The 12,158-nt window shown below is 46.5% G+C and overlaps 1 protein-coding gene across 3 annotated transcripts in view; it reads right to left on the reverse strand.

Moving 5' to 3' along the window:
- Positions 1-12,158, reverse strand: part of COL27A1 (collagen type XXVII alpha 1 chain) — a 167,247-nt gene that overhangs the window by 15,384 nt on the left and 139,705 nt on the right. For all 3 annotated transcript variants that reach the window (XM_009666966.2, XM_009666965.2, XM_009666964.2), the window contains 6 exons: positions 9,554-9,607; positions 9,325-9,432; positions 7,467-7,520; positions 7,103-7,156; positions 1,237-1,293; positions 1,025-1,078 (listed from right to left, as the gene is read on the reverse strand). In XM_009666966.2, the coding sequence (XP_009665261.2) occupies positions 1,025-1,078; positions 1,237-1,293; positions 7,103-7,156; positions 7,467-7,520; positions 9,325-9,432; positions 9,554-9,607 (381 nt within the window). The remainder of the gene's footprint in view (positions 1-1,024; positions 1,079-1,236; positions 1,294-7,102; positions 7,157-7,466; positions 7,521-9,324; positions 9,433-9,553; positions 9,608-12,158) is intronic.

Raw genomic sequence — 12,158 nt, forward strand, 5'->3', positions numbered from 1 at the left:
TGAAGCTTGTGAGTAGTGTAATACAGGCAAATTCCTCCCAGGAAAGTGATGCTCCATGTGGGCTACAGGACATTTACCATCTCAACTCCTACCTTGCAATTCCTTCCTCAACGCGGGTGGCCTTCCTCCTTTCTCAGGCTCACCCCTGACTCCGGACACTCTCTCTCCCTCTGCTCCTGAGACCTAACACAGTGTTCTTCAAAGAGGCAGCTAAGGGAGACTGCTAGTCACTATCTAAGCAGGAAGCAAGGCTTTCTAATGCATCCCTAAATACACAGCACTATTTTGGGCGAACACTTGGACGCTGCTGCCCTACAGAAAAGACAGCAACACTGCTGAAGGAAGACATCTGAAGATAATGAATTAAGACTGCTCTGTACATTACTGTAATAAGTTGCGTTTGACCTGTTGCTTCTGGATAGAGGTAAGGCTTAGTCCTAAGAGCCTTTTCAGACCAACACGAATTAGCTGGAGATGTTCCACAAAGAGGACATCAGCAGCACAGGTGACTCACTCATAACTCTGGTCTTGCTTTTGAAAGAAATCCTGATAACGAGGATTTTGGAAGCTTCCAAGCCTCTAAGTTAATAGAGATCCTCTCATGAAAGTGTTTCGCCTTGGGTCTACAGCCATGGGCATAACTCTCTTGAATTTGGTCTAACACTGACATGACCTATCTTGTATTCATGTTCCACAGGGTATTTCCTTGATAATCACAAACATCTCTAATGAGATAGATGGTCCTGCTCACTCTTTCAGTCTAGTGAGCAGGTGCGTGGCATTTTGAGATGCTGATCTTCAGGACAATTTGCCTTCAGCAAAATTTTCACCACTTCAGGTAAAGATAGCTGAATTTCTCCTTCCTGCTTGAAATACAGCCATATGCAGCAGTGGACAAGGGACAAGAGTGGGTTATGAATCGTGACGACTGGACAAGGGGTGGATGTTCTGTGGTCTGATGCAGATTGGAAGTACTTCCCCAAGACAATCACTTTCTGAATCACATATTGGCAACAAGACTCACAGGATAACCGGGGTCTCCAGGCTCCCCTCGATCGCCTCTGTCACCAAAGGGGCCCTACAACAACACAGCAAAGGCTTAAGGTCAGTGCAAAAGACCTGTCATCCACAGTATTTGTATGGCTTCTGAATGCTCTACACATACAGAAGCAATTCAGCTAGTAAGCCTGCAAAAGTCAGGCCAGGATTGATCAGAGAAGGGATTTAACATCTTACTCTGTCTCCAGGTGGTCCCTGCGGGCCTTCTACTTTCCCGTCATCACCTTGTTCTCCCTGTAAATAAAAATGTATCCGTATTAATGTATATAGACAACAGCAAGTATGGCAGGTGCTTCTGTCCAGACCTGAACCAGTCCTTTAATGTTATGGGCTCCTAAATCAAAGCCTCTGTTGAATTTAATAGTTTTTCATCTAAAGGAAGACTGAATTAAATTTTTTGTTTCACAATCTAGAGTACACTGGCTCTTTGCAGTGCTTTCCTGGTTTCTTTGGTGGTTGTTTCTGCCTGGTCTAACTGTCCTCCCCACAGAACCAGGTGCAAAGAGTTATTTTCAACAATTCCTAAAACTAAACAAGAAGCATGTAATTAGGACAACATGGGAAATAGTTCTCTGCCTCTGAATGTTATTGCTGACAGTCAAACCAAACTGTTTAATCAAGCATTCTCCCTCACTGAATGCTGCCTGGGCTGTCAAGGGAACAAGGGTGGTCTGGATGCTCTCCCTGGTTATCAGCTACCACCATGGGCTTTTCTAATGATGGGTCAGGTAAGTTTGTCAGTCCCTTACGCACTCACTGTGCGAGCAACTCCACTCATTGACGGGATGCTTCCCAGCAAGAGCTCAGAGCTCATGGTTTGGCTGGCAGGTAACATCACCCGAATTACTTATAACTGAGGTCTCTCTAAAACATCCACAGAAAGATCCTTCAAGACTCTCAGCACAGACACTCTTTTTTTAATTCAGTTGTGTAAGTCACTTGGGGTCATGGTGTCCTATTTTCTCTGGAGTCTAGCTCAGAGACGGCTGTTTCTTAGCTCCCCATAGAAGACAGCTACATTCCAGTTCCTCTGGTTTTTGGCTGCTTCATATCACTGAGTCGCCGGCACTGCGGCTCCTTAGGAAGGACGTGTTTCACAGCCTCTTTGATGTTGCAGCTACTGGAGAGAAGCAGCCTGGGGGATTCTGGCTCTGTGGAGTCAGCGTTTGGACTACTTGGGGTGCTCCTAGAGCCTTGAACATCCAAATCTACAACGTTAGTTATGCAGAGCCAAGGTGTTTGCAGATTTCTGCAATTCTCAGTGGTTTTATCAGCCTTTTCTGAGGTACTTATGATGAAAGTCTTTGACTTTCTCTCCATCACTCTCATCTTCTGTTTGACTTGGAACTGCTGATGGTAAGGATGCTTGGGCAATTCCTCAGTGATCCAGCCCCTAGGAGAAGGTGCTTAGGGTGCTTCAGATACGACGTTTGGTACTGACACATCTGCAGCAGCAAGTGACCAGCAGTGAAAAACCTCTTTGACAGTGGAGCTGATGGCTTGTTTTCTGTAGGAATTGGGCCCATGGCTTGGAATTGGGGCTGCGCTACTGTTGAGGGGGACGTGTTGACCCATGCAGACTTCCTACTGGGGCTGGACACCAGTATCGACATTCACAGCTTGGTATAACAAGACTCCTTGAGATTTAGCAAAACCTCTTGCAGTAACCCTCAACAGGTTGCAAAGAGCTTGATGTATATGCCTCTATTACACACCTGATGACAACAGCATTTTCTTTCATGTCTGCTGCAACATCTGTTGGATGCATGTTGCCATGATTTCAAATATACTTGCAGGAGACGGTTATACCTTCCTTGAGAGATAATGTGCTAGGCAGTGAACCCCAGGATACTTGTGTGGGTTTTTGGGGAGGTACCTTGATAAAAGAAACATAGCGAGAAAGTGTGCCAGGACTGCTTGAGAACATAATATTGAGCAGTGTGAATGGGAGATTTGGGAGGCAGAATAGAGATAAAGAAAAATAACATCTAACAGTCTCTGCCAACAAATCTCCAATGTTGATGAACTTGCCAGTTGAAGTTGGCAGAATACCCGGCAACCGGTTTGCTTTCTAGCCACCATCAAAAGAATGCAGGATAGAAGAAAAACAAAGCCACCACATTTCTCAGGTCTCAGAAAAAAAAAAAATCCTAGCATATATATTAATATGCAGAAGTCTTGACACTGATTGCTTCTGCTCAAACAGGAAGTGAACACCTTTCCACTGAGGGGGGCATGATGAATGCAAAGAAAGCTCATGCTTCTAGAGAGCTTTGAAGGGCATCAAGACTCGCAGACTTCTTGCCAAAAGTGGACCAGTGAAGCTTTGTGTCTCCTTGAGCACAATTCCCCTTCCCACCTCATTCTTTGTCTTCTGACAGAGAAAATCCTGCAGAGCTGGTCAGCTCTAGGACTACGAGGCTGAGCTCCTCCAGGACTTCCTGATGCCTCAGCTGCTCAAGAGGGAGATGAAAGGTCTGCGCTAATTTTTTGGAAAGTTGTAATGAAAAAAAAAAGTTAGAGTAAAGGGCAGCAAAGTAAACATGTTGGGATACAAATGGAAAATGCATGGAGAAGAAGGGAAGGATTGTTGTTGTTGGCACCTGTCCCAAAGTGAGATACACCAGTTTGCAATTTTTAAAAGGATCCCATCTGGACTGCTTTAAGCAGCTGCCAAATGCAGGCGTCTGCTCTGAGCAAGGCCTCTTTGAGGAGCTGTAAATGTATTAAATGCAGTAGAAGAGCTGGCTGGGTTGGCACAACGGAGCTAGATTCCAAAATAACGCCTCTCCCCAGTGCGCTTACTTCTCTAGAAAAGGGAAGACCTTCCCCACCATTAAAATACCCTCCTCCTTCTGCTAAGCTAAATTCATGATGGCATTTAACAACTCGCAGAGCTGTCATAGTCCCATCAACATTTCCTCTTCAGCTTTCAGATTCAGTCTTTCATTCTAATGCTTGCACGGGTGTTTGAGGTTACAGAGGTCCAGAGGGAAGGATGCTTCCTACCTTTAGGCTGGGAGCCAGGCAAATCTTAGGAGATAAGAAGGAAGGACGGATGAGAGAACTTCAGTGTAAGACCTTATGGAGCACCTGGATGTGGGAAGCAGTCCTAGTGACTCAGCACGCAACATTGGACTCCCTCGTTCAGCCAGAGCCAGTTCCCCAGAACTGTGTCAACAGACCTGCCGTCTTTTGGTGAAGACATGAGCAAGATCTGGCGGTCATTAACAGACCTGAGCATTCTTAGCAGAAGGCATTAGATACTTTATTGTCTTTGCCAGGCTTCAGCTTAGATAATTACTCGTAGAGTTCATTTTATCATCCCGAGTCGGGCTATCTGCACTCTGACAACAAAAGATCCATGTTACCTCTGACAGAGTGCTCCTCTAGTGTTCATTTGGAGAAGAATATTCTTCTAGACATGTACAGCCACTGCCTTTTATTCTTGCAGGCACCCTGTGATTGCTTTTTTCTGTGGGTCTCGATCACTGTCAGTCTAGACCCTTGGCAGTTGCTCACTGGCAGAATATGTCCCTAATGAGTCTTCTATCGTTGCAGGAATGGAAGAGTCTCTAGCAAGGCCTAATCCCAAAAGCCATTTCCAATCCAGACAGTAAGATCTTTGCCTGGGAGAGCAGGATTTGTGTCTCCTTAAGTCTGACTCCCCTCACAGCTGAGACTTCACTAGCGTGCTGCGCTTCAACAAATGCAGGAGCTACAGGCTGACAATTTTTCTTGCAACCAGGTGAACGGAGTGGCACAGGCAGCTCTGTCAAATCAGCTCTGGTGAAGTGAAGACTGCTTCACTGAGCGCTTCCGATTAATGATTTGGAGACCATTTGATCCTAAAACAATGGGAGCTTTCAAGATGACAACTTTGAATGAAGAGGGATTTAAAAAAGCAGCAGTTGCAGTTTAAACAATAGAGATGAATACCTGCACCTCTCTTATTCCTCCTGCTCTAAAGGCAACAGCTGATTTTGCTTTTGGTAGTCACTACTCAGAAATTTTGCCTGGATGCTCAAATTTCCATAGTGAGATTGTGAGAAACCTCTGGCCAGGCTGTCAACAGACAGCTGTGAGCTGTGAGCTGTGAGCTCTCACGTTATTAACCTGGTTAAAAACCAAGCAAGCTGGTGGTGCTTGGTTAACACTTGCCACTTCTCCAAAGGCCACTCAGCAGAATACACTTGAAGAGTGCTGCTGGAATTTGGAAAAGCTAGAGGTGCAGCTAAGAAAGCAGATGGGGCAGCACTAGAAAGGCTGGAAATGGAGAGGAAATTCAGCAAAGCAGTGATGGAGATGAGGAGCAGCAGAACCACTACCAGCTGTTCCTGCGCCATGGATGCATTTCAGCATCGGGAAACAGGAGAGAAAAAGCAACACTAACATTGTTCATCCCTGAAGCAAAATTTCTGAGGCGTGTGAATATCTTAGCTGAATGCAACAGTTCGCTCTGCCCCACTAACTGCTATAGCACCGAGATTCCCTCCTGCACAAAGGGTCTCCAGGCAGAGCAAGCGTAAATCAGGTGTCCTGACATTCAGGATCCTAAGCTGAAAAGATGCATTCAAAGCCAAAGCAAAGATGTGCCCTTGAGATCTCTTCTCCAAGTCTCAAGATCTCCATTTATAAGCAATGAAACTCCTGCTTCATATGTACTGCTGCAATCCCACCCATGTGCGGAGGGAACGCCAAGAGCTTGCTCAGTCGTGGCGACAGCAACACGAAGCATAGCGCGGCAGAAAATCAGGAGTGAGTGAATCAGTACATCTTTTCACTTGACGGGGACTCCACACCCACCCTTTCCCATTGCTATCATATCCCTTCCCACACCAGGGGAGGGAACGTTGCTGCTGCTGCTACTGAAGACATGTAACTGGCTCCAGCAGCCCCATGAGTACAGCCAAAGCCAGCGAGGATCGTCCTCGGAGTGAAGAGTGGCGAGCTATGCCGACAGGAAACCATTAAAACATGAGTCATTTCTCCAGCCTGAACTGGTTACAACCATGCTGATTCAGCAAAAGGGGAAAAACGCAAGGGGAATGCCGCCATGGAGTAACAGCTCTGACTCAGCCCAGCTGCAGAAAGGGGGCTTGTCGAGGGATGCGGGTGGACAAGTGAGGATGTAGGAGGGAACGAGAGACATGGGGCAAGGGCCGCAGAGAAGAGATCAATTCTGCCTTGCTTACAAAACGCAATCAGCCGATTTACCCACAGATCTGCTTGCCAAAGATCAGCCAGTTTGTGCAGGCTGTTATTCTGACTTGATAACGAAAAGCTACTGATCTGCTTTCTTTCATCTTGGGGACTGAGCAGAATTTCTGTGGAAGCAGAAAAACATGTCCCCAGCACGCCTGCCTGTTGGCTCTTTTGCAAGCACAAGGACACACGGCCTCCGGCAGCGCGCACTAGTGGCATGGGTGGCCCGGCGCCCATTTGCAGATCTAGAGCCGCAGTGGGTAACATGTAGGCGGGACCCCTGCCCTGCCTGTATGGCACACCAGACTGGGAAAGCATTTCACAGCTCACTGTCCCAACAGAGAGAGAACGAGAACTCAGACACATGCTTACGTTACAGCAGTGTAACAGTGACTGTCCATCAGCTCAGCTACAGAAACTCCCACGCGCTCAGTCTGTGACCAACATGAAGTAATACAATACCCTAAACCTCCGTTTAAGCAAGCTGGCTATGCTGCGCTGTCTCAGAAGTGATGTGCACGGCACAGCTACAGCAGTGCAACTCGTACGGTAACTTGACTACTTGACTATGTGAGAGCTTAGAGAGTGAAGGCACAGTAAACCTTGTGCTCCTCCTAGCGAAGGTGGTTATTTTGAGATTCTCTTTCAGTGACAGTGACATAGACTCGTGCTTTTGTTCCAGGATGCCACTGTTCCTGTCCACATGGCCTGTGCGACTGCTCTGTGCAAGTGCCATTCATGTGAGTCTCCTGGGGCTGAGCTTTGGCGCTGAGGTCAGAGTACAGCAGTGCTCGCTTGCGCACGCAGCAGAGGAGAAGGCTAAACTCTGCAATCTTACCTTTTCCCCCTTTGGCCCTGGTGGTCCAGCTGGCCCTGGTGGTCCTGCATGCCCCTGGGGAGAGCAGACAGCATGTGAGGAAAAAGGAAAGAGCCGTTTGTCTAAAGGTCCTCCCTGGTTTACTGCTAGCTCTTGTGAGCCTTGCACTGTGCATCCCAGTATCAGGGGACATATACTGCACAGCAGAGAGGAACAAATTGGTTTGGAGAAATCTTCATGGTGCAAACAGAGACTGGAGACAGAGCTAAACTGAACTCAGATCAGAAAACAGAACTTATTTTAAGGGAGATTTTGCAGCCCGGAGTGACAGTGTGGCTATATTTGAGAATAGCTAGAAGCTGGAGGATGAAAATAAAAACCTTACCTGGTAACCCTTTAAGCCAGGTTCCCCTTGAACACCCATCCTTCCCGGAGCACCCTACAGAAAGCACAGAAAGCATCATTAAAGCACAGAAAGCATCATTAAAGCAGGCTGCAGATGTTACCCCAGCAAGCATGGGGTGTGCTAGGCTGCTGAAAGCAACGTGCGATGTTGCACGGGAGCGTTTCTGCCATCCACTCCCATGGCCATCCACTGGCCCATGAGGGACTTTTGCTGTGGCAATCTCAAATAATCTTGCTAGGCTTTAATATTTTACAGGACTAGACTAGGACTCCCTCTTCACCAGCATGTAGCAACAGGTTCCTCAGCCCATTCAGATTTGCTACCCACATGTGAGTGCCAAGCTTTCTCCCATGTGCAAACCAGCTGGTACTTTGGGCTCCTGCAGCTTCTAGAGCTACTGCTCTTCCCTCTGTGTACCCGCATTAGGCATTGATACGTGTCAGCCTGTCCTGGCAACGGAACTCTACAGCTTATCTCCAAGGCAGCTGGGAATGCAGAGCAAGGTCTCCAAGCAACAGCCTGTGGATCCTGACTTGCCAACTGCTCATCGCTCGCTAGAGCTGTGCGCTAGCAACAGAAATGGCTTCCTACTGTGCAGTCTTTATCTGCTCCTCTGGATGTCTTTACATCCAAATTGCTGTTCTGCTAGGAGGTCCACCAGTGAGACCACTTGCATGCATGATCAGACCCTAACCCACAGGGAGGAAACCTTTTGCTGTGGGTTCTGAGGCCAAGAATGGAGTTTTCTCGCTTGTGATGAGGGCACTGTAAGAACTGCTTATTGCGTCTTCAGCAGTCTGAACGAAAGGGCTTAAATCGGATCCTCAGATTAAAGTAAAATGCAAACTTTCCAGATAATCTCATTTAGTATGGAATAAAGCCGTCTCGAGACAGACTGCAGAAACATGTTCAGTCCAACAAACTGCTACTCAGATACCGCTTTGCTTCCTTGTGAAATAATCTATGGAGACTTTGCCAAAGAATATGAAGGGAGGATATACGGGGAGGCCATCATTTTAATGCAGGAAAACACTATCAGCAGAACTATTACTCCATCACTCATCTGCTACTGTTCTGAAACAACACTGATCCCTGGTTCATAAACAACTGTATTCCCTCCTGCTCTTTCACTAAGTTCTACCAAAATAAGTGCAAGAAGTTTCCATACCAGTCTGTAATGTGTGAGAAGGTATTTGTTACTACTGCTACTGTCTTGACTTGTTCATCTCAAGCAAATAAAATTTCTTCAAATAATCTTGCTTGAGATGCAAGTAAATCAACTTTCTTTGCTCTCTGCCATACCATTGTTGTTCTCTCTGAAAGCCTCACCTTCAGCCCCCAAATCAAACCCTTTCCCATGATGTACTTCTTCTTGCTGCAAGTGTTTTTAGATAAGTAGATCAAGAGTGGGTGTAGAGAGAGGGCACGAGTCCAAGGCAGAGTTCCTTATAACAGCACTGTTTGACTTGGAAGCAGCTCTCACCATGAGTGTGCAGTCTCAAAGGGAGAGCTCTGAGCAAAAAATAGCTTATCAGCTCACTCCCTTCTGAAGAACTATGCCCAGTATTTCAACCCGTTTGGGGAGTTGTGAAGAACTGCCACGGTGTAATGTGAGCTGGGTTCACAGGGCACCAACACAGCCAACACTTTGGAGTCTCTCTTGTGCAGCTCAGAGCACGTGATAAGCTATTCTGGTAAACTAAACCCATCTAGCATTGTTTCGCTCCCTGTGCTCTGAAACCTCTGTTCAGCTCTCTCCTTCGATTTGGGCCTGTGCCCACTACTGCTAGTTGTGTTTCTGCGTGTTGTGTTCAACCATTTGCAGAGCTCTTCTCACCATAGGTCCCAGGGTACCTCGGGATCCTTTAGGGCCTTGGTTCCCCTTCGGCCCCTCCTTCCCTGGAGATCCTGTTTCGCCGAGTTGCCCCTGAAAGCCCTTGCTGCCCTGCAGAACAAAAGCACAAATATCACTACAGAGTGAAACTGCTTCTACGGATAAACGTCAAAGATGAGCACAGAAAGGAAGATCCAGAGAAGGAAACATTAGCAATGGGAGACGTTCCTACCTTCTGGCCAGGCTTGCCCTTTTCCCCCTGTTTTCCGGGTTTCCCTTCTGGTCCCTAGGAGAGCAAAAAGAGCCTTTGGAATGGGAAAGCAAAGACATCCCATCCAGCCACCCTGAGGACCCTTCCCTGGTGCTCACAACCCTGACAGCATCCTCATCCATCCTATCCTATTCTATGGGAGAAGAGTTGTCTCATTTTCTATTTATCTGTCTGGCATGCACAACTTTCTGCTTACAATGCAAAATCTATTCCTCTACTTGTGTGACTATTATTGCAATACACAGCACATATAAAACAAAAACCACCAGATACTGATTTCTAGAAATGGGCTTGGCTGCAAAGTTTCAGGTGGACGCCATGGCAATGAGAGATGGAAATATTGGTCTGCTTTGTGCACTGAGCATGTGTGTCTCACATGCAGCAGAACCTGAGACCCATCCTTGCAAACCCAGGACAGAAATTGGCTGTGATGAGCAGCTAAATATAGCACTCTGTCCTTAGGGAGCCCGGAGAGTTCATTTTCTCAGCGTTTGACCCTGTTGGCTGCAGGGCAGACAACAGATTTTGATTTGACAGAAAGAAACAAAAGTATCCCTGAGAAAAAAAACTCATGCTTTTTGGCAATCACGACAAACTTTTCAACAGCATCTACACACCAGCACCGTGCATATCTCCCTCTGAACTCCTGGCTCTCACTTAAGAAAGTATTATTTTCAGGGCCCTTGATGTTGCAGAAAAGTATCAGTCTCTTAGCTAAACAAAAGTAACTTACAAAGTTAGCCATATCTGAGGGTTTTCACTCTGATCTGAAACATGGGCCTTGTAAGTGCCTGCTCTTAACACAAAAGAGCAATTCAGGCTTTTATAGCCCTAAACAATAGTGTCAGTTCTTTGCTACCCCAAAGGGAATAGCTCCATTTTACTTAAGTCAAACATTGCAAGAGCCCACCTTGCCAATGCTATTAGAGGTCCACAAAGGACGGTTTCTCTGCTCAGGAGGATACGATTTGTCCCTTCCCTACTGCTCAGGTATTTTCCTTGCTATTTTTGCTACTGCTTTCTGAGAGTGCACTTTTGGAGTTACAGTTTCCCACGGAAGCTGAGCAGCCGCTCTGTGTGATGAATTCTGGGTGCCAAGTGCCTGGTGTCACACCTGTGATTTACACTTGACAGCCCAACAAAGAAGTCCTCAATAATAAAAACAGCAGACTGGGAAATAGTCATCCATACCTAGCTCTGTAACCAGCTGGCCAGGGGATACAATACCGATCACTTCTCCATGTATCAGTCATTATTTGTGTTGCAAAGCAACATTAACACTCACAGACCCTGCTCTGCAGCAGCGTTGTGAGGCTTAATGGCTTAAAAGTTTGGAGAGTGAATAGTAGTATCACTCACAAAGGTTTACTGTCAAAGGAAGGACATGAGCGAGTTAAGACACAACTGGGATTTCTAATTAGTTATATAATATTTCTCCATCATCAGTCTCCTTGTACTATGCACCAAGATCTTTTGGAAGTACAGGCAACAGAAATTCCTTGCAAATAGGAGAAAGCTCATTTTCCGCAAAATCTGTTCCTGGCCCTGACGATGGCCAAGCTCTTGATCTTCACCAGCAGAGCAATTTTGCACATCTCATATGTACTCCTGAATTGCTGTGCTGTAACATCTTGTGAAGCAAAAACTGCCATGATTCTTGCATCTGCCTCCCTATGATGAGGAGGTGTTATAAAGCATGTAAAAAATACAAATGCTGATGCTTTGATCAAATGTCTTTTTATATGAATGTGCAGGGAAGAAGGACTCCTTCCTACAAAGGGGAGGTCAAAGGCATCTCCCAGCTGTCTCAGATGAATTATAAATACAGCCTGGTTCCCTCCCATCTGGATACATCTCCCACTGAAGCAACGACCGAAACAGTTCTGCTCTGCATTGGGGAATTTCTTTGCTCTTCAAGAAGATAGGTTCAGACCTCTACTGAGAAACAAAATTTCCATGCAGAGCCTAAAATACACCGGCATTTGAGTTCATCCTTGTACCCACAATCGTGAACTATAGATAGAGGATTAGGGTCACCTGGGAGAGGGGGAAAAAACAAACCAAAACCAAAACAAAAACCCAACGGTGACAGTCCAAGCTCTGCACAGAAAAATGAACTCAACCCACGGAAGATCGTGCGATGCTCAAACAGGGTCTCACGTTCTTTGGGTTCCTTCAGCTCATCTTTCCCTGCTGGTGGAGTCCGGACACATCGACAGGCTCTGCTAAACTCTCTGTATCAACTTGTCCCCTTATGACCCATTGGCTTCCAGAAGGCTCTGCTGAGTCCTTCGGCTGGGGCTCCTTCACTGCTGGAGAAAAAAAAACTGGCAGCACCTCTAAATCTTGTCAGTGACAGCAGTGAAACCAGCTGTCACTCCTAGTAAACCACAGAGATCTTTGTCCAGGCCTCCCTCACTGTTGTTAGGTCTTGTCTGTCAGTTGAAAGCTTCCCTGGTGTAAATGGGTCAAATCACACTGGCAACACCATCAGCAGAGATGTGGCTTGGATCTTGCAAGCCTGAGGCACCTCCTCAAATGGAGTAAGCTATATCAGTAAAAGATA

The sequence above is a fragment of the Struthio camelus genome, chromosome 20 (genome assembly GCF_040807025.1).
Source record: "Struthio camelus isolate bStrCam1 chromosome 20, bStrCam1.hap1, whole genome shotgun sequence".
Classification (NCBI taxonomy): domain Eukaryota; kingdom Metazoa; phylum Chordata; class Aves; order Struthioniformes; family Struthionidae; genus Struthio; species Struthio camelus.